Below are 22,274 nucleotides of genomic sequence, written 5' to 3'. Positions count from 1 at the left end.
GTTCATGTGCCACGGGCAGGTGGGGAAAACAAAAACAAAGTAAGTCAGGATGAGAGATGAAGTGGGATCAATACGAACAGGAATAAATGCAGTTAACTATCTGAGGAAAGAATCTGGGGAATTATATGCTGCATCAACAATCTGCACGTTCACAAAGTCTATGTTGTGTGCGGACTGTCATTGATACAGTGTGCGTCGGAGGTAGATGCAGTTTAGAAAGCAGTGAATAAACACAGGAAAGAAGAGAAAGCACAAACACTGAGAAGAGTAATGCTATAGAGAAGAGTAACAAAGGAAAACATCACAGGGTTATAAGATGGAAGGAAGACGTTCAGCAAAAATCAAACAATGGAAACTCCACATAAGACTATCAACACTATAGGAGAAGACAGATTGCAACTTATCTCGCAAAGAAGACACATAAAATTGCAGCAGGCACGCTTAACAGGCACTCACGTATAGCTTTTGGCCACGACCCCCGTCTCTCTCTCTCTCTCACTCTCTCTCTCTCTCTCTCTCTCTCTCTCTCTCTCTCTCTCACCCACCCACCCACCCACACACACACACACACACACACACACACACACACACACACCACTGCCAATTCCAGCACCTCAGGCCGAAATGCAACATCACGTGGGATGCAAGCAGCAATCTAGAGGTGGATGGGAGAGGGGGAGAGGGAGAGGGTGGGGGTGGGGAAGGGTTAGTAGTGTACGGGTGGGGGAGAGATGAATGCTGGTGGAATGTACAGGGACTACACTGTCGACAGGCACAGTGTCAGGTGGTTGTGGAGCTGGGAGGTGCAGGGGAAAAAGGAACATAAAAAGGAGAGGAGCAGGTAAAGACAGACAGATGCATTGGCAGAGGGCTGCAAATAAACAGGGTGGGAGACGAGAATGGGGGGGGGGGGGGGGGGAGAATGATAGGACAGAGGGGGTGGAAACTGTTGTGTGGAGAGTGTGGGTATTGTATGTTACCATAAGTTAAGGCCAGGATGATTACGGGAGTGGAGAATGTGTTCTAGGGATACTCCCTCTGTGCAGTTCAGAAACGTTGGTGGTGGAGGGAAGAATTCAGATGGCTCGGGTAGTGAAGCAGCCATTGAAATCAACTGTGTTATGTTCCGCTGCATGTTCTGCCACAGGGTGGTCTTGGGAACAATTTGGCATTGGGCATTCATCCTGGTGGACAGCTGATTGGTACTCATACCAAAATAAAAAGCTGTGCAATGATTGCACCAGAACTGGTATATGACTTGGCTGCTTTCACAGGTGGCCTGGCCCCTGATGGAGTAGGATAAAGCTGTGACAGGACTGGAATAGGAGGTGCTGGGTGGGTGGATTGGGCAGGTTTTGTGCCTTGGTCATCCACAGGGATATGATCCTTGTGGCATGGTGTTTGGGTTGGGATTGGGAGTGGCATAGGGATGGACCAGGATATTGTGGAAGTTGGGTGGGCAGTGGAACACCGCTTTAGGAGGGGTGGGAAGTATCTCAGGTAGGAAGTCCCTCATTTCAGGGCATGATGGTAGGTATCAGAGCCCTGGTGAAGGATTTGGTTCAGCTCTTCCAGTCCGTTGTGGAACTGGGTGTCAACGAGGACATTCCTTTGTGGCTGGTTTTGGGGGTGGTGGGAGGATTGGGGTTGTTAGTGGAAATGGCACGCCAGATCTGTTTGCATGCTAGGTCTTTTTTTGTGGTTTTAGGGCGCACAACTTCAACGGTCATTAGCGCCCAGACTACGTGAGGAATGCACCGTGAGTCACAAGTTTAAAACAGCAACGAAACGGAAAACACGATAAAAGACAGACTGACAGGCATAGGATTAAAAAAGGAAAACAGCAGAATCAAATGTCCTTTGAGAGGGTTGTCAAATTGATAAAATGAAGAACGCGAGGAGCTGCTCGTGGGTCATCCGCTAAAATGGCTTCTACAGTACATGGCAGACCAAGATCAAGACGCAGGGTGTTAAAATCTGGACAGACCGTTAAAATATGGCAGACCGTCAGCAATTGCCCACAGGGGCAGAACGGCGCCGGCGCATCCGTCAGCAGATGGCGATGGCTGAACCGGCAGTGGCCAATTCGTAACCGGGCCAAAACGACCTCCTCCCGCCGAGAAGGGCGTGAGGAGGACGTCCAAGCCACGGGAAGAGGTTTCAGGGCCCGAAGTTTGTTGTCTGTAAGTGCAGCCCAATCGGCATGCCACTGCGATAAAATGCGCCGACAAATTACCCTGCTACAATCTGACGAAGGGACACAACAAGATGCTGTCCGAGGCTGGAGGACCGCAGCCTTGGCCGCGGCATCTGCAGCTTCGTTCCCAGGGAGACCGACATGGCCAGGAACCCACATAAAGCTAACCGGAGAACCGACGTCCACCAGCTGCTGAAGAGAGCGTTGGATCCGGTGCACGAAAGGGTGAACTGGGTACGGATCACTGAGGCTCTGGATAGCGATCAGGGAATCGGAGCAGATGACATATGCAGAATGTCGGTGGCGGCAGATGTAAAGGACAGCCTGGTAGAGGGCAAAGAGCTCAGCTGTGAAGACCGAACAAAGGCCATGGAGCCGGTATTTGAAACTTTGTGCCCCGACAATAAAGGAACACCCAACCCCGTCATTGGTCTTAGAGCCATCTGTATAAATGAAGGTCATATTAATGAACTTCGAACGAAGTTTGATAAAACTGGAGTGGTAGACTGAACCGGGGGTAACCTCCTTCGGGAGCGAGCAGAGGTCAAGGTGGACGCGAACCTGAGCCTGGAGCCAAGATGGCGTGTGGCTCTCGCCCACTCGAAAGGTTGCAGGGAGTGAAAAATTAAGGTGTTGAAGGAGGCGACGAAAGCGAACTCCAGGGGGTAGCAGGGCAGAGACATACAACCCGTATTGACTGTCGAGAGAGTCATCAAAAAAGGAACGATAAGACGGGTGGTCGGGCATTGCCAGTAGCCGACAGGCATACCGACAAAGCAGTATATCGCGCCGGTAGGTGAGTGGCAACTCACCAGCGTCAGCATGAAGACTCTCAACGGGACTAGTATAAAACGCTCCGATCGCAAGTCGTAAACCCCGATGTTGTATGGAGTTGAGGCGGCGTAAGATGGATAGCCGTGCAGAGGAGTATACGAAGCTCCCATAATCCAGCTTGGAGCGGACGATCGACCGATATAGACGAAGCAGGACGGTTCGATCCGCTCCCCACGACATACCACTGAGAACACGGAGGACATTTAGAGAACGGGTACAACGGGCAGCCAAATATGACACATGTGGAGACCAACTAAGTTTCCTGTCAAATGTAAGACCTAAAAATTTTGTTGTCTCCACGAATGGGAGAGCAACGGGACTGAGTCGTAAGGACGGTGGGAGAAACTCTTTGTAGCGCCAGAAGTTAATACAGACCGTCTTCTCGGCAGAAAAACGGAAGCCATTGGCGACACTCCAGGAGTAAAGACGGTCAAGAGAACGCTGAAGACAGCGCTCCAGGAAACACGTACGCTGCGCGCTGCAATAGATGGTAAAATCGTCTACGAAAAGGGAGCCTGATGCATCAGCTGGGAGGCAATCCATTATTGGATTGATCGCTATGGCGAAGAGAGCGACGCTCAAAACTGAGCCCTGTGGCACCCCATTCTCCTGGTGAAAGGTGTCTGACAGGACAGAACCCACACGTACCCTGAACTGTTGATCCATTAAAAAGGAACGAATAAAAAGAGGGAGGCGACCGCGAAGGCCCCATGTATGCATGGTGCGGAGAATGCCCGCCCTCCAACAGGTGTCGTAAGCCTTCTCCAAATCAAAGAACACAGCCGTGGTCGGGCGCTTCCGCAAGAAGTTATTCATAATGAAGGTCGACAAGGTAACCAGATGGTCGACAGCAGAGCGGCGCCTACGAAATCCACATTGTACATTGGTAAGTAGGCGTCGAGACTCGAGCAGCCAAACCAATCGAGAGTTAACCATTCGCTCCATCACTTTACAGACACAGCTGGTAAGCGAGATGGGTCGATAACTGGAAGGCAAGTGCTTGTCCTTCCCCGGCTTAGGAATCGGGACAACAATAGACTCGCGCCAGCATGCGGGAACATGTCCCTCAATCCAGATGCGATTGTAAGTACGAAGAAGAAAACCTTTACCCGCAGGAGAAAGGTTCTTCAGCATCTGAATATGAATAGAATCAGGCCCTGGAGTGGAGGACCGTGATCGGCCAAGTGCGTTTTCAAGTTCCCGCATGGTGAATGGGGCATTATAACTTTCACGATTCGAGGAGCGGAAGTTAGGTGGCCTAGCCTCCTCTGCCTGTTTGCGGGGGAGGAAGGCAGGCTGGTAATGAGCGGAGCTCGAAACCTCGGCGAAAAAGCGGCCGAAGGCATTGGAGACATCCGCAGGGGCCACAAGGACGTCATTCGCGACCGTCAAGCCAGAAACTGGTGAGTGGACCTTAGTGCCAGATAGCCGGCGCAGGCTACCCCAGACAACAGAAGGAGTAAAACTGTTGAAGGTGCTTGTGAAAGCAGCCCAGCTGGCTTTCTTGCTTTCTTTAATAACACGACGACACTGAGCACGTAATCGTTTATAATTGATACAATTCGCCACTGTAGGGTGGCGTTTAAAGGAGTTGCGTAAAGCACGTAGACGAGCATGTAAAGCGTCTCTACATGCTGCAGTCCACCAGGGGACCGGTACACGACGTGGAGAAGCAGTAGGGTGAGGGATAGAATATTTAGCAGCAGCGAGAATGACGTCTGTGAGGTGTGCGACCTGACGATCGCAGCTTGGGAAGGTTTTATCCTGAAAGGTCGCCCTGGAAGAGAAGAGCCCCCAGTCTGCCTTGGAGATGGTCCAACTAGAGGAGCACGGAGAGGGGGTATGCTGCAGGAGATGGATAACACACGGGAAGTGGTCGCTCGAATATGTATCAGAAAGTGCATACCACTCAAACCGGCGTGCAAGTTGGGGAGTACATATAGAGAGGTCTAGATGGGAATAGGTGTGAGATGTGTCCGAAAGATAAGTAGGGGCGCCAGTATTGAGGCAGACAAGATTGAGCTGGTTGAAAAGGTCTGCTAACAGGGAGCCCCTCGGGCAGGATGCTGGAGAGCCCCAAAGGGGATGGTGGGCATTGAAGTCTCCAGTTAACAAAAATGGTGCAGGTAGCTGAGCAATAAATAGCATCATGTCTGCCCTGGTAATGGCAGATGACGATGGAGTGTAAACGGTACAAATGGAAAATGTAAAAGTGGGGAGAGTAATGCGGATGGCTACTGCCTGCAGGCCGGTGTGCAACGTGATGGGATCGTAGTAAATATCATCCCGGACCATCAACATAACCCCTCCATGGGCCGGGATCCCTACCACAGGGGGTAGGTCAAAACGCACAGAGGTGTAGTGTGCCAAGGCAATTTGATCGCATGGGCGTAGCTTCGTTTCCTGGAGGGCTACGACGAGCGGACGGTGCAAGCGGAGCAGCAACTTCAAGTCCTCTCGGTTGGAGCGAATACTGCGAATATTCCAGTGAATAAGTGCCATCGTAAGAAGAAAAGGAAGGCGAAAGAAGGGGTCACCTCGAAGGCCGCTGAGGGCCTGGCTTCGAGCGAGCATTGCCGCCGCTATCAGTAGGCGGACAGTCATCGTCCATGGGGTCTATAGGTTCATCGGCCATCTTGGGAAGATGGCCGGGAGGGGGAGCTTCCTCCGCCGGTGAACGGCCAGATGTTCGGCTACCAGCGGTGCGGCCAGGCGAAACGGATGATGGCCTGGGGCGGCAACCGCTGGGTGGCGCAGGAGAAGAAATGCGCCGTGGCGGAGAAGGAGAACTGTGCTTCCTATGCGCCTTCTTGGAAGGACGTTTGGTGGAAGTACCGGTCGAAGGCTGGGAGGTCGAGGGACGTAAGAAGTCTGCATGGGACGGTTCCTTCTTGAAGGCCCGTGCATCTGACTTCTGGGTCTTCGTCTTGGCAGAAGCTGATGAAGGTGCTGGTGTCTGTGGGGTGACGGGAGGAAGAGGAGACGTCGACCGGGCGATCTTAGCACTGGCCGAACGGACGACCGTGGTGCTGAAGGTCAGATCGCATGTCTGGGTTGCCACCTCCCTGGTAGTCCGAGGAGAGACGAGGACAGTACTGTATTTCCCCGCTGGGAGCAGCGTGGGCTTCCTACTAGCCAATAGCTTGCGAGCAGCCGAGGTGGACACTTTCTCTTTGACCCGAATTTCTTGGATACAGCGTTCTTCCTTATAGACAGGACAGTCGCGGGAGGATGCGGCATGGTCACCCTGACAGTTCACACAATGAGGAGACGGAGGTGGACAGTCACCCTCATGGGCATCCCTGCCACAAGTGACACATTTAGCTGCATTGGAACAAGACTGTCGAGTGTGATTGAAACGCTGACACTGGTAACAGCGCGTAGGTGTCGGGACATAGGGGCGAACAGAAATAACCTCGTAGCCCGCCTTGATGCGCGATGGCAGCTTAACACTATCAAAGGTCAAGAAAAGTGTCCGGGTCGGTACAAGGTCATTGTTGACCTTTTTCATGACCCTATGGACAGCCGTCACGCCCTGCTCAGCGAGGAATGATTGAATCTCCTCGTCAGTCAATCCGTCGAGGGAGCTAGTATAGACCACACCACGAGACGAATTCAAAGTTCGGTGAGCCTCCACCCGCACAGGGAACGTGTACAGGAGTGTGGCCCGAAGCAGTTTTTGTGCCTGAAAGGCGCTCTCAGTTTCTAGTAATAAGGTACCGTTACGCAACCTGGTACAAGATTTGACAGATCCGGCTATGGCATCTACACCCTTCTGGATAACGGAAGGGTTGACAGAGGAAAAATCCTTTCCGTCCTCAGATCGAGAAACGACGAGGAACTGTGGGACAGGCGGTAGTACTTTTGTCACTGGTGGCTGGTCACGTTTCCGTTTTTGGGCAGAAGTCGAGACAGATGGAGTGAAATCCATTGCGGAGGAATCCCCCATGATTGCCAGCGTCTCCGATGGCGCGCTCCTTCCTTGTGGGGACCCTCTCAGAGGGCACTCCTGCCTTAGGTGAATGTTTACACCTCAGGTCACACCTCCCGAGAAACAGACGGAGGGACCAATCGGCATGGTCAGAAGGTATCAGCTCAGGCAATCACCCCTCCCCAGGCCTGGCCTTTACCAGGGGGTACGCGCGTGCCTTACATGTCTACCCAGGGCGGGGAATTACGCGTTACCCCGTCACCGGCTACGCGTGCGAATGCGTGGGTCGGCCTTCAGGCGCACACAGGGAGGAAGGAAGAAGAGGAAAAAGGAGAGAGAGGGAGAGAGAGAGGGAGAGAGAGAGAGAGAGAGAGAGAGAGAGAGAGAGAGAGGACAGACTGTCTCAAACGCCAAGGCGGAGACCAGAGAAGGCAAGGAGAAGAAGGCAATGAGAAGGCAAGGAGAAGAAGGCAATGAGAAGGCAAGGAGAAGAAGCAATGAGAAGGCAAGGAGAAGAAGCAATGAGAAGGCAAGGAGAAGAAGGCAATGAGAAAGCAAGGAGAAGAAGGCAATAAGAAGGCAAGGAGAAGAAGGCAATAAGAAGGCAAGGAGAAGAAGGCAATAAGAAGGCAAGGAGATTTTGCAGGGGAAAGAGTAAGGAAGACAGTGAGGTGGAGAAGAGCAAAGAAAGGAACCAACCAAAGGTAGGAAGAAACGAGAAGTGAAAAAGCAAGATGACCACAAATAGAGGTCGTGGAACCGTCCGTCTCCGGACGCAGGCGCTAACTACCCCCGTGAGGGGGAGGGACTCCTTTTAGTCGCCTCTTACGACAAGCAGGAATACCTCGGGTCTATTCTAATCCCCGGACCCGCAGGGGGGGCATGCTAGGTCTGGGGGTAGTGCCCGACTGTGGAGGCCTTGGTGAGGCCTTCAGCACACTGAGCAAGGAAGTGTTTGTCACTGCAGATACACTGTCCCTGGGTAACCAGGCTACATGGGAAAGACTTTTTGGTGTGAAAGGGATGACAGCTGTCAAAATGCAGGTGCTGTTGGTAGCTGGTGTGTTTAATGTGGACAGAGGTGCGGATGGAGCCAACAGAGAGCAGGAGGTCAACATCTAGGAAAGTGGCATGCTGGGTTGAGGACCACATGAAGAAGGTGGGAGAGAAGATGTTGAGGCTGTGAAGGAATGAAGATACGGTGTCTTGGCCCTGGGTACAGATCATGAAGATATTATCAATGAACCTGAACCAGACTAGGGGTTTGGTGTTTCAGGAGGCTAGGATGGTCTCCTCTAGATGGCCCATGAAAAGGTTGACATAGAAGGGTGCCATGTGGGTGCCCATGGCTGTGCTGAGGATATGTTTACATACCTTTCCTTCATATGAGTGGTTGATGTTGATAAAGATATACATTATGTTTAACCTGCTCTTCAAACAGTTTTTGAAGACAATGACTTATTTATGGGAGAAACTGAAATCTATGTTTGTGGATAATTTCAATGAAATCAGTGGTTACTTTCTAAAGTACTTTCCAGAAGAAGCTGATCAGCACAACTGGACCACAAAGAACCTTTCAATACAGAACTTCCACTGACAAACAAGAGCAATTACTGATATTTCTTCAGACACCTCACTGAAATTGAACTTTGTTTCCTTCTCACTGCTTGAGTTTTGGAGCATGGTGAAGCATGAGTATCTGCACACAGGGAACAAGCCCCTACAAGTTTTGAGATCTTTTGCAACGCCCTACTTACATGATGTATGTTTTTCAGCATTGGCAGCCAGCAACATACAATATAGATTACAAAGGAATATCGAGAAAGAGAGTCGTAATTTCCAATTTTGTGCAGGGATTTGAAGAACTGATGATGGAGAAGCAAGCTCATCCTTTGCATTGATTTTGTTGCAAGAATAAGATCTAATAACACTGAATGTTGATTAAAATGTTATGTCAACAGTTAATAGAGAAATAACTACTACTATTCTTTTTTTCTCTTCAGAGCTTAAGTTTAGCCCACACTTCATATCAGATTCATATGCGAGAGGAGCTGCGGGTTATGTTTCGGTCAAAGTAGTTTGGGCCCCAAAAGTTTGAAAATCTCTCCCCTTCAGCTTCTGATCATTACCTATATTACCCTCTAATTCAGCAAAGGCTCTCTCATTACAATGTGGAAGAATGAATTATTCTGTCTCAGTGCTTGTAATGAGATTAATTTATACAGTGTTGACCTGAATACTTAATAAACACTAATAAGAAAACCCCACTTAGCAGTAGCCCTGAGGATGTGCAGAAGCCATGTTACCCATTATACGCATTCTTACCAAGGTGCTAGTCTCACACCATTGTACAAGAGATTCTGTAAAGCTTAGAAGAAAGGAGGAGAAGTTTGTGGCAAGTACATCGAATAAATCCAGGGTTGAGTTAAGAGTCTGACACGGATTTAAACTGTGAGATGGAATCTGCACAGCATATACACCATAAAAGAGTACTAGTATTCTCTGGCAGACAATGATGAAGTTGGTTGGGGTGTTTTGTGCTTATCATTTTGCTGCAGATGTCGTATCCTTTTTGTCATGCATGCCTTTTGAAATTGTCTGCTCTCACGTTTTAATTAGCACCTATTCTTGTTATTAATATTACTGCTGCTGCTGCTGCTATTAGACAAATAGTAGTAGTAGTAGTAGTAGTAGTCAGATATCTCACAGATGGCAGGAGCTCCATGTTTGAATCATCAGACACAGATTTGCAGACAGAAATATTCCATCCACTGTCTATCTTACCTTTTCTGCCATACATCTGGCCACTTTGTTTACTAACCAAAATAATACACATACTCTGACAAAGAAACTTCATGTAATGACACTGGAGGAATGTGTTTCATACTGAGTAGTGTGCATGCCTGCACTCCGATGCAGGATGATCAGTGAAAGCTTTGCCATTTATGCCCTTTTCTTACTTGCCTGACTGCTACTCAGTGTCTTGTACATGTGATTGCTGGTTATCTGTCGCTGTGTATAAATCTAAATAATGTATACACATGTCACTTCAGAAAGACATAAGTACAATATGATGAAAAATAGATGACATAAGTAAATTAAGTGCTGGGACTCTCATGTTATTCTTGGTCAAGTAAATAAAGAGCAAAAACTACAGTAACTGGACAAACAAAGGGTACAAAAAGAATTATAACAAATGTCCCTACCAGCATACTGTTGTTGCAATGTCTCATAAATTACGGTTAAATTTCTTTATACTAACAAAGCAAATTTGTTATAAATTATTTATTTTGGTTATTTTCTTACAGTTGTTTGGTAACTCACCTTACACTACTATGAAGGATGAAACATTCACATTTGTGATGAAATTAAAAGACAAGAGTCTTGCCCTCTGGACATAAAATGGCTTAATGAACCACTGAGTTATTCAAAGAGCAGACTGCTTGTGTCTTCCATCATTACGTTTTCAAACAAAAGCAAGGGTTAAAAGGTCAAAGTAACGGATTACTTCATAAGGATTCAGTTAAAAAAAATTTATATATTCGTTAAGGAGCAAGTGATCAATTATTTACTGCTTTTATTTCATTCAGAGTGTTCTAATGTCATTCAGGCACTGATAACACTTGTGGCCCTTGCAAGCTAAAATGTTTCATGTGATGTACAGATGAGACAAGGAGAAATAACTGACGTAACTAGAAAAATGTAATTTTTTGGTGGTCATTGATCAACGATGATATGGTTCAAGTTTCACAAAGATGATTTAAGGTTCTCTATGCACTAACAATTCTTTCCCTCAATGCTTTCTACCCATCAGCTCAGCTATGATTACAAATGTGAAGTTAATAAAGGTAATACAAATAGAATCTCAGTTTTTATTTCACTGTGAAGAGGGGAGTCTTTGAATTGCTGCCAATAAAAATAAACTGGACAAAACATATACAAATTTCTTTACTGTCATCAGCATCATCATCATTGTTGTCTACAAAAAAATTCAAATGTGTGAGACGCTGTGCATCATAAATTTTTGTAGCATTCTTTCGAATAAACATACTGCAAGGCCAGTTGTTCAGTATGACAGACGTGGGACACGGTTAATAGGTGCTTTATAGAAACATTTTAGAAAACCTGAAAAAAATAGCAATATTTAACTTACATGTTGTATACTGGAACATTTGCGCTATCCAAAAATGGCTCTTTTAATCTTTCCAAGGAGGCCAGACTCATCTTCTTTCAATTGAGTTTTTTCTGAGCCTGCCATAGCATCTTTTTTCTTTGACCCTGCACAGACAAAAACCATGTTGTCAACAAAGTCTATCTGAGACATCATGCTGAAGATACAAATTTTCATCAGAATAATGGAAACAATGACACTTTGGAAGATCGTATCTTGAATCAAGTGTTTGCATTGACCAAATATGGGCTTTGACTCATTTGTTGTTGTAGTGAAGAACACTAGTCTGCATATTATTAAGCACTGTGCTACTGTGAGTGGATAGACATAGGCCAGGCAGAAAATGCTGCTGCAGATAAGAGAAATGCCTGAACACAAACAAAGACAAACTGTGTATTCACAGCACTGGGAGCAGCAGTATCTAATGTGAAAACAGTGAGTGCTAGTCAGCTGATAACATAATGGCTGGAATTTCCACAGACTGACATAGCCTATGCAACGGAATTGAAATGCAATCAGCAACTCTATAATATATTTCCATAAAATATGCTGCACAGACTTAACAATCAGTGCACAGATTTGACAACCAGAACTGGATGACAACTTCCAACTCACAGATTATCAAACACAAACATGATGTTCAGATGATGCAACATGGCCAAATAATGGTTACAAAAAATAAATAAGTTATGCCTTGATTTATTTCAAACGGAAGGTGAGGTAGACATCCAAAAAGATTATCTGTTAGAATGTCCACTTCCTATCACCCAACATAGTGACTCAGTAAAGGTATGCAATGCAATATGTTATGACCACTGGTGAAGAAGTAGATTATTCCTGTTACCATCAGTTAGTGGCATAACTAATCAATTCTGAAGTCAATTTACGTCTGTTACAGCGGAAACTATGTTCCTGTGACTGACTTTGGAAATGGCTGGGCAAAGAAAAAACTCAACTGAAACAACTGAAGGAGAATGGCCATAATACATAAAATTAATAACTTGCAGTTCAGGTCCCAAATTACATTCTTGCAAGCAGAATGAAAGTGTAACCATAATGTGTACAAAGTTACAGCTACCAAAACTTCAATAATAATGAGAATTCTCTCTTCTCATAACTAAACAACTTAGTGTGTACTATCTAATTAATGATGTTCTACCACAATCTTCACATTGCAATAAAACCTTAAACAGGCAATGTCTTGTGGCTAAGTGCATGTGATAATATAATCAAATACAGCTCAATAGCTAGACTTAAGAATTTTTTTACAAGTTTCTTTATGAGAAGGAAGGAACAGATGGGTTATAAGAAGTGTCAATATGAAGTATAAATATAATTATGTTGAATAACATAGAACTCTCATTTAAAGTTTGGAGCAACTTATTTCAAATCCATCAGCACACTGATTTACATTTTAAAGCAACTCTTTCTTTCCATCAGCATACCAACAGAAGGAAATAAAAATTGCTCCAGGCCATAAATGAGAGTTCTAATTTATTTAACATAATTATCTTTATGTTTTATCCAAACATGTTCCATAACTTTCAAGGTATATTTGGTGTGTAAATCATGCATGTATCATGTTTTGACACACTTGAAGTAATTAATATATCATGTTTTGATGTGCTTGTAAAACTACTTTCACATATAATTTCATGAAATGAGAATAATGTCTGTCATTACTTTAAAATGCAGAATTAATGTCTTATATCTACATCCTGTACAAACAGCAAAATCAAACAATGGAACATCCACAATTGAAAAACAACAATGAAATTGAAATACCTCACAGAGGAGGCATTGAGCAGCAGACAGGCACATTTAAAGGTAGACCAAGCTATTGGACAAGTGCTTTCTCAGACATAGATGGGGGAACACCCCCCCCCCCCCCCCCCACACACACACACACACACATTCGTCCACACAAAGCTCACACACACAACATGGCCAAAGTCTATCACAGTACGGAATTTGGGTCTCAGTGCCTCGTAACATCAGTACACATGTAAGTGTGTGGTTTTTCTGTTTCTGAGGAAGCAATTTGTCAGATAAGTTAGTCTGCATTTAAACGGGCCTGTCTGCCACTCAACACCACCTCTCCACGGTGAGTAGCATCCTACTTCATTGTTGAACTTAACACTGGACATTCATTAACACAAATTAATATCTGAAATATGGAGCTTCGAAATCTGATACCTGCCGTATCAGGGTTATCCATTTATTAACAGACATAGTATACCTGTTGAAATCATAGCCAAAGAAATAATGCACATGCAATATAATGCTGCTAAGTACTGAACAGAACTTACCATCATTTTTATAAGTAAGACCTCTTACTGTTCCAGGTGTATCTTCCTCCAGTTCAGCATATGCAAGCAATAGGGCTTTTTGTCTATCATTTAACTTTTTCGGAATTCCTATTTTAATGTGAACATAATGATCACCGTAACCACCAAATGTATTCATTTTCTTCAGGCCTTTCCCACTAAGTCTAATGCGTGTGTGAGAGGAACTGCCTGGTGGAATCTAAAAACAGGAAACTTGTCATTACACAATGGAAAATCCAGGATGGAATGTAACAATATTATGAAAAAGGATAGTTGCTACTCACCATATAGCAGAGATGCTAAGTAGCTGTCAGAAAGTAGCTGTTGGCCAGCAAGGCCTTCATCGAAAATACACAACACACACACACACACACACACACACACACACACACGACCACAGTCTCTGGCTGCTGTAGTCAGACAGTCTAGCCTCAACATCCAGAGACTGTGGTTGTGTGTGTGTGTGTGTGTGTGTGTGTGTGTGTGTGTGTTTGAGTTTTCAACGAATGCCTTGTTGGCTGAAAGCTCAGTTTCTGACAGTCTTTTTGTTGTGCCTATCTGCGAATCAGCAACTCTGCTATAAGGTGAGTAACAACTATCCTTTTCATAATACTGAAGCCTGGCATTAGATACACAAGTTAGATATTACTGGACTTCTATTGTAATTTTGCATCTCACAGTGTACAACAAAAATATAAACAAATCATAATTCTTCCAAATCTATACAATAAAACTGAAAAGAGAGACTGCCATTACATGTGAATTTTTCAAAGTTCATGAAAAATATCAAGTTGCACCAGAGTTCAGAGTCCGTGTTAAACTGGTTAGGCATGTCATTTAAAAAGGTCACAACATGTCAAGGGCGCCTCCAACAGGACCTCACCTGTAAAGTACTGCAGAGTTCAAACCAACATTTCCTTGGCAGGCAGCTTTACTTTACTGTTTTTAGATGGAAGACTGGGGGACCAAATACGATATGAGAGACACAATCCCTGGGGATAAAATGAGGATATGACACAGGGCAGCAGCCACTAAGTCATTACTGAAACAAAGCTGTTGAGACCTGATCTCTGCACAGACTTGACGTCAAATATCCACAGGCAGTTATCAATGACTGATTCATATGAATGATCACTAATTCACCAGTGAATGGTGATTAAGATTTATTGCCTTTAAGCCAAGTAAAAAATGAAGAGAAGAGGTGGGCACAACTGATGTTGCAATGGAATAATTGAAAAACAACCAGATGGAAGACTCTGAGGACACCAGTCTAATGGGGCAAAGGGAGGTGCAGCCCATGGTTTTCGTACTGGGGAAGACTGCGACATTTATCAATCTGAACTAACCCAGACCTCAGGCTACGCTACAGATCAGTCTGTCATGACAACCACGATTTCAGGAGGGTGGAGGGCAATGTAACACACTAGGCAAATGTTTACCTATGGCATCTTCTTTCTGTTTCATAATTGGCTACTAAATAACAAATAAAGCTAACTCCAAGATAAAATCCATAGGTAGCTTACATTACATTTTCCAATAGTTTCCACAATAAATCACACTAAAAGATGCATTTTGGAGAGATCTTTAATCTCGTGTATATTAACTGCATTGCATGCTTACAGGTTCTAGTATTATTGTTTCTAACCTTTAGATGTTTAATGTTGTGTGCATTCAAATCACAGTGTTTATGAGTTCGTGTGATGAAACAGTGATGTTTCCATGACGTCACCAATCCTGTCATGTGACTGGCTAACCTGAGCAACTGCTGCCATGGAAATGTACATGTCGTATTTACACTTGTATATTACAAAAATATGCATTTTAAGTGATACAGTGCACACAACCACTCAGCTACATTGTACACTGCTGTATTAAAATTGTGTGTATACCCTGTTTTCATTTAATCTGGTTCCTTCACTTTCATCCTAATCGCATGTTCCAAAAAATACTGGATAAATTGCACACTGAATTCATATGGTTTTCTTTTCGAACTCATGGTATGCTGCTATTATTCACAACAAAATATAACTCACTAAACTCAGAATAAATTTCTTTTATTTTATGTCTATGGTCACAAATTTGGAGATCTTCAGACTACTGGTTTCAGTCAGCAATGACCATCTTCAGATCTGTTTTACAGGACATTAGGACAAGTTCTTGTAAAACAGATCTGATGTTGGTCATTGGTGACCAAAACCGCTAGTCTGAGGACCTGCAAGTTTGTGTCCATTTACGTGAAATAAAAGTCAATTACTCTACATTTTCAGATCACTGTTCCATTTGCAACCGTATCGCAACTTGTAGCACTAAACTCATGCATAATACACTCAAAAATTGAAGCTTGCTAATAACGCATCTTACCCACTGTCAGCAAGCAAGGAAACTAAAGTAACAGGGAATATTCCATGCACAGTACATATTTCGTGCGCTTTTTCCTCTAACCGTTTGTGAAACTGAACATCTTGTTTAGGTGCTGGTCAATAGCATGTACGATTTTACAAAATGCTTAACACTGTGTTATATGTGATAACCATATTGCAAATTTATCACATGTCATACATGCTTTGACATAAGTTACTACTGAAAACCTTAATTGCCAATAAGAGTGAAAGATCGTAGCAAGATTACAATACAATGACCCAATGACAAAAGGACAACATGTGATGTATAGCAATACAGAAGAAGTTCTTTGACTTGTACTGTTATACATCACAGTATAGCAAACATCCCAAGTTCAAGTCTTGGTCCAGTATACAGTTTTAAATTGCCAGGAAGTTTCATATCAGCGCACACTCCACTGCAGAGAACAAATTTCATTCTGCTTTCTGATAATTTAAATTCTGTAATATGTTTCTGAGAAATTTATTTTAATATATATTTTATGGTGGCTCTGCCTCAGTGCCTTTAATTACGAGCTGCACCTGGGCAAGGACATCCAGAAGGTAATGAAAATTACCTGGTGGAGAATAACTCGGGTCGAGAATAGCTTAGATTGCACTAGTTGGATGAATTTGCTATCCCCCCTCCCTATGACATGAAGGATCCTTTGTCATTTTATGTTAGTAATGACTGATAATAACATCCACCTTAACAGCAACATTCCACTGTCTACTTAGGACAGTGACGTTCAACAGTGACCATTTTACCATAAGGGCTGACACACAAATTCCACGTGAGAGTTATATGATCCCAAAGTTATTGGAGTAATTTCCAATGTACATATCTAAGTGAATCATTTTTATTTGACACTAGATTTGAAATTAGAATATTATTTGACATCTCTTTCCTGAGGTACAGATGATATTGGATGAATTCCTTTGAAATTGTATGTCATTCATAATCCCATGAAAGAGCATTACCACAAGAAATGAATTTTCCCAACAATTGAAACACTTCATGGTTAGTGAGGATTGGAAAGGTGGGACAATATAAACAGGAAACAAGCAATTAGCATCAAATCAGTGAAACTAGACATCATCATGTCAATGAAATGCCTGTGCAGTTGCAAGATTTTCCTTACTATAACCATGCAGTTAACACTCATGCTTTACACAGTAAACCTTCTGTTTGTAATGAAAGAAATAATTCAAAAAGTCTTTCACACTTATCATCACATTATTTAATGGCTGGTTGTCCTAAGAAATGACACCTATTATCTACAATGTGAACAAGACTGTGTAAACACCATTTTGTTTTGGAATTTTGTGTATATTATCACTTCATACTAATTGATAAGCAGCTTTGTTTATGACGTGTTAGCATGGTAGGTGCGTATTACTCCATTACTGTGTATTTTTCAGAACTTACTTCAGAAAAATATGTACCTACTGTAGACAATATCTATAAATGTTGTTTTGTGGCTTTGCTGTGTAATAAGTTTTAGTGGGACTGCATGATTTTTTAATTATGGTTACAAGATAGTGATGCCCACCATAACGGACACTCGGACTTAGTGCCATATTTTCGAGCAGTAGTTCCTAGGCATCAGTGATGATTATCTTCGATAATTTACAATACATTTCTTTTCATGATTGTTTCTAAAAGGCACTACCTGTCACATTGTTATTATTTTTTGCATGCAAAGTCATTTTCTGGAACAATAATGAAGTCATGGATACCCAGAGCAGTCCATCAGATAGCAGACAAGATTCTTACAAATCAAGGATGCGGGTCTGTTGACCAGACAGTGAGAGAAGACTAATTTCTATTGTACAATGGTTGGGCCAAAATCCAACCTAACTACTTCAACCAAGATTTGGAAGCAGCCTTTGGATCAATGTAAAAAATAGTCAAAGAAAAATGCAACATACATTCAGTCTCCTCGTTCAGCTGTAATCAGCTGCTACAATAAAAGTATGGTTAGCATACACCTGTTTGACAGGACAATGAGTTTCTACGGGATCTGCACCAGAACCAGAAAGTGGACAGCAAAAATTATTTTTCACTTCACAGTAGGCTTCAGCAAATTAAGAATGATGAGCCAAAAAAGGAGTATCCTACAGTACTTTGATTCCAAACTAGGAATCACAGACCATTTGTTAAGTGACCAAGAGGAACAACATTCTGAAGAAGAAGGTGAGGACTCAACTACTAAAAGGTGCCCTTACAATTGTGCTCGCTACTGTAGCCCATTTGCCAGAAACAACCGAGTTGAAAAATAGCTTGGCTGCATGTGCCAAGGCTGTAAAACTGCATCATCTCATATGGGTTTCATGTACTCATACCCATAAGAAATATGTACAAACATGTGATGAGACTATCAATATAGGGCATCTTTTTCAGTATTTCAGGTGCCCAATGGCAGTGTTCCTGCATCCATGTTAATCCCTGTATCCTGTGACATGCGATGGGCAAAGGCAGGGACATGGTGGTGGCTTGTGTAGCCCAATCCAAAGCAGTAGTTCTGGCTGGTATCACTGTCCACTGGTGGTTGTTTCCCGTATTACGTTGACAAGTGATATGCTGTATTGTAGCCTGTCCATATGCTGCTATTATTTGCAAAAATCTATTGTGACATCATCAACTGCCAACAGCAGTTTCCTTTGGCACAGAGGTATTCTTGATACAACCTTGACAATGTGGCAAGTGAAAAGTCAACTACCAGCAAACCCTTGTGGATGCGGTACTCCAGGTTTCAGGCACCTACGATAAAAAGAGCTGATATCATGTCTCACCCATGCTGCTCTCTATCACGGTGATGACTACAACAAGGTCTGACAACATCCAAATCACAATAAATGTAGAAATGTAGCAAGAATATTATTTTCTCCTTTCCTTTGTGTTATACAGGGTGTTCAAGGAGGAAAGATTCATGGATGTGACAGTAATGATCATTCGAAGCAAAAGTGTCTAGTAAATATGTGATCTAAAGTGCATACATTAAGAGCTATGAACACTACTTTATCTTCAATACTGTGAAACTATTTTATCTTCAATACTGTGAAACTATTTTATCTTCAATACTGTGAACCATCATGTCTATTTAACAAGTGCTGCTCATAACAATATGATATGTATTTTATACTCCATGTTTAAGAGACCCTTTTTTCTTGTTTTGGTCCACACTAACTCCTCCCAAAATATGGAAAGCAAAGAGGTTGCAGTAGAAGAGATTTGTTTGACAGTATCAAAGATGAAGTGCTCATAGCTCTTGAGGTGTGTGTCTTAGAGCCCATGTTTACTAGACATTCTATTACAAATAATAGTTCCTGTAATATTCCAGAACATTGTCCATTCATCCTGGGACACATTGTATAATTTTTTGTTGTCATGGGCTGCAGTTCAAATACTACACCTTTCTATGCAAGTCCCTTCTTCTGATAACAGCTACTGCAACCAACATCCATTCGAACCTGCTTAAAGTAGTCAAGCCTTGGTCTCACACACATCACAATCCTTTTATGAAGTACAGCTTTCTGAGTCTTATTGTTCAAAGTAGAATTTACATTTAGTGGATTACCATGACACAAAAAATCTTTCTATACACATTTTATCTAAATAACCAATTTTCAATGTCATCTTGTGCATTCAATAGTTTGTCTCTGCTAATAAGTGTATGCTACAGGATCAATACATCTCACTACAAAGACTTTCTTTTTCCTCAGTTAAAAGAGCAATTTGTGTTCTTTGAAAATTTTGAAGTTTAAGGAAGACCACTATGTAAAAATTTTGATGTAAGAAATACAGGGTTGTACATCTCATAAAACATAACTATTAAAAACCCAGAATTACCATTTTGTAACCTCAATTTTCTCTCTTTCTAGAAATGCATATAAAAAATACTGGTAACATGTAATGGTTTATTAAATATTTCAAGCATAACATTTTGTATCGGGAATAATCTTGGCGAACTTTAAAATAAAATATATAAGAAAACAGTGTGGTTAAAAATCTGTCCACAGAAGTAAAACTATATATAAAAGATCACTAAAGAATACTGACCCAAATTTAAACAAAATATCTTCATTTCTGAATGTATGTAAATATTCCTGTTTTCAGTACTGCTATTTGAAATGTAACTGAGCTGTATTTTATTTTTTTGTTAATAATACATATACAATATCCTACCTACGTCTGTGAGCTGGCACGGTAGGCAACATTACAGACAGTCAACGTTAGTCACCACTAAGACATAATAACTATTGTTCATAGGCAGTGGAATTCATTCTTGGTCCAGCAATATAAATGTGAAAAACCTGTGTTAACACTGACACTCTTAGAACTATGTTACATTCACTGTGAATCTCAATGGCCAACTGAATAAACATTGCTGACCCAATTCACAAATTCACTATCTTTTATTACACTGAACTCTTTTTAGCTCAACAAGATTCAGTGTTGATCTAAATTAGCATGAGACATGCCTACAACAGCATTACATTAGCTATCAATTCTGTGGTACCCCAGCCCAGCGGCTTTAGAAGCCGACCAGAGAGCATCAACTCTATCTGGACAGAGCACTTAAACCTCTAACACTAGTATCACCCACCACAGAGCCACACACCATTCTGCCAGCCAATTACAGCTTGTGGTCACCCTATAAGTTATGTTGCGCAGTAACATAAAACTCAGTGATGTATTTGCTTCACTACAGTCTCTTTGCCATAGTGTGCCATGCATTCTTGGTCTCTGCTTTCACGATGTCTCAGGTTTTCTTTCGTCAGATTACTCATTGGAATTTGCTACCCAAACTTGTAAATTTCCTCGTTGTTTGTATTTTGTGTTTGCACTCAGCAATCCACTGTTGACAGATCCTGACTGGTGGTCCAGCATTGTTGCATTTCTTTTGAGCCATTGGCAGCATTCAATCAAATCTCAGCCACAAAACACACACAATTATCATGTTTCAACTGCAGATATCCATTGTACACCATAACAGACACACTGTATTTTTTACTGGAAGTTTTTTGCTGTGGAGGAGAAGGAAAATAAGCAGAAAAAACTTCTCTAACTTCAAGAAACTTCTCCACAGTCAAACAACATCAAAACAGATATCTGTAAAGTAAATGAAAAGAAACAATATGATTCTCAACACTTAAAGACTCTTGACCACAGCACGCTCTCCACCACAGTTACTTAGAATGTTACGAAAACATGAATTGTGTATTCAAGCAATGTGGTTTCTAAATAATCAAAATCTTCTAGACGAGAGAATGAACTGTTTGTAAGATGATAATCCTAGCCATCTGGAGACAGCTGTTAAGTGCCACAGACAATTTGACTGTGAACACAAACTGTAGACAACCATGATATAGCGTCCACCTTTCAGAAGCTTGTTGAATATGACGAAACATACATACACACATCATTGGCCATGGATTTAGGTAGCTTTCTGTGTGGACAAAATTTTCAACAGTTCACAGCTTTTAAAGTCATTATTATGCAACACTAAAGAAAGTATCAATGCTGAGAGTGGCAGTGGTATAGATTTCTATCATTTGCTTAGGTAGAGCTCTCTTCAACCTAAAGATTGATTTGACCACAACAGTGATTTGATCAGCATGATCCTTTTGGATGTGGCATACCCTTGCCTTATTCAGACCTTTGAACGTACTTACCCATCCAGATACACAGAGCACCTACCTTGTAATGTGGATTCCAAACCACAATGCAATTCAGCATTTAGCACATTAACAAACGTTGCCCAAGGCAGCGGGTAGAAGTCTTAGGGCTTACCTGGGATTGAATTTCTGAACTATGAATACACAGAGTCACACTAGATTTAGTTATCACTTTGCTAATTGATTCTCATATGCTTACTGGTTTTTTCACTAATGTACATGACATTATGATAGAAATTTTGATACATGTTGGAATTTATGTTAACAGAATCTTCTGTTGGTTCTTGGTAAATGTCTGAAGATGGCCTTGTAAGCCCAAAACCAGTTAACAATAAAAGTAATATTGTAGAACAAAAGCAAACTGGTGCTTTTCATTTATTGTGTTGGAATCTCCCTACTTTACTCTACAGCTAACCATCTACAAAATGGTTTTAAACATTTTCATATTTATTATTTGATTTTTTTAAGCAATTATTAACTGCACTCATTGCTTATAACATCGATATTCTTGTTAACCTAACATTACAGACTGAAAAAAATATTTAAAACTTCAGCAATGAGAGAGTTTTACCAACAATTTCTTCATTATTTACTTCTTCTCAATTTGTATTTGTACAAAATGAAATCTATTCTTTGTAGTGTCATTTGGTTGTGGACTGACTTCTGCAAATGAACTTTACGTGACATGCAAAATTTTATTAACATAAGCTGATCCTAGTTCACAGTCAAGTAATCTGAAATTAACAATTCTACA

The 22,274-nt window shown here is 42.4% G+C and overlaps 1 protein-coding gene across 3 annotated transcripts in view; it reads right to left on the bottom strand.

Moving 5' to 3' along the window:
* The window catches only part of LOC124606904 (protein tumorous imaginal discs, mitochondrial-like), a 134,359-nt gene that overhangs the window by 7,898 nt on the left and 104,187 nt on the right, over window positions 1-22,274 (bottom strand). Inside the window, exons 7-8 of one of the 3 annotated variants that reach the window (XM_047139006.1) lie at window positions 13,443-13,659; window positions 11,116-11,240 (exon numbers count right to left, since the gene is read on the bottom strand). In XM_047139006.1, coding sequence (XP_046994962.1) covers window positions 11,140-11,240; window positions 13,443-13,659 — 318 coding nt within the window. In that variant the 3' untranslated portion in view covers window positions 11,116-11,139. Of the gene's footprint in view, window positions 1-11,114; window positions 11,241-13,442; window positions 13,660-22,274 lie in introns of those variants that run through there. The other 2 variants (XM_047139007.1, XM_047139005.1) reach the window with 2 other exon arrangements.

This window comes from Schistocerca americana, chromosome 3 (genome assembly GCF_021461395.2).
Source record: "Schistocerca americana isolate TAMUIC-IGC-003095 chromosome 3, iqSchAmer2.1, whole genome shotgun sequence".
Classification (NCBI taxonomy): Eukaryota; Metazoa; Arthropoda; class Insecta; order Orthoptera; family Acrididae; genus Schistocerca; species Schistocerca americana.
The sequence above is the reverse complement of the archived record's forward strand: the minus strand, read 5'-3'. Positions and strand labels throughout refer to the sequence as shown.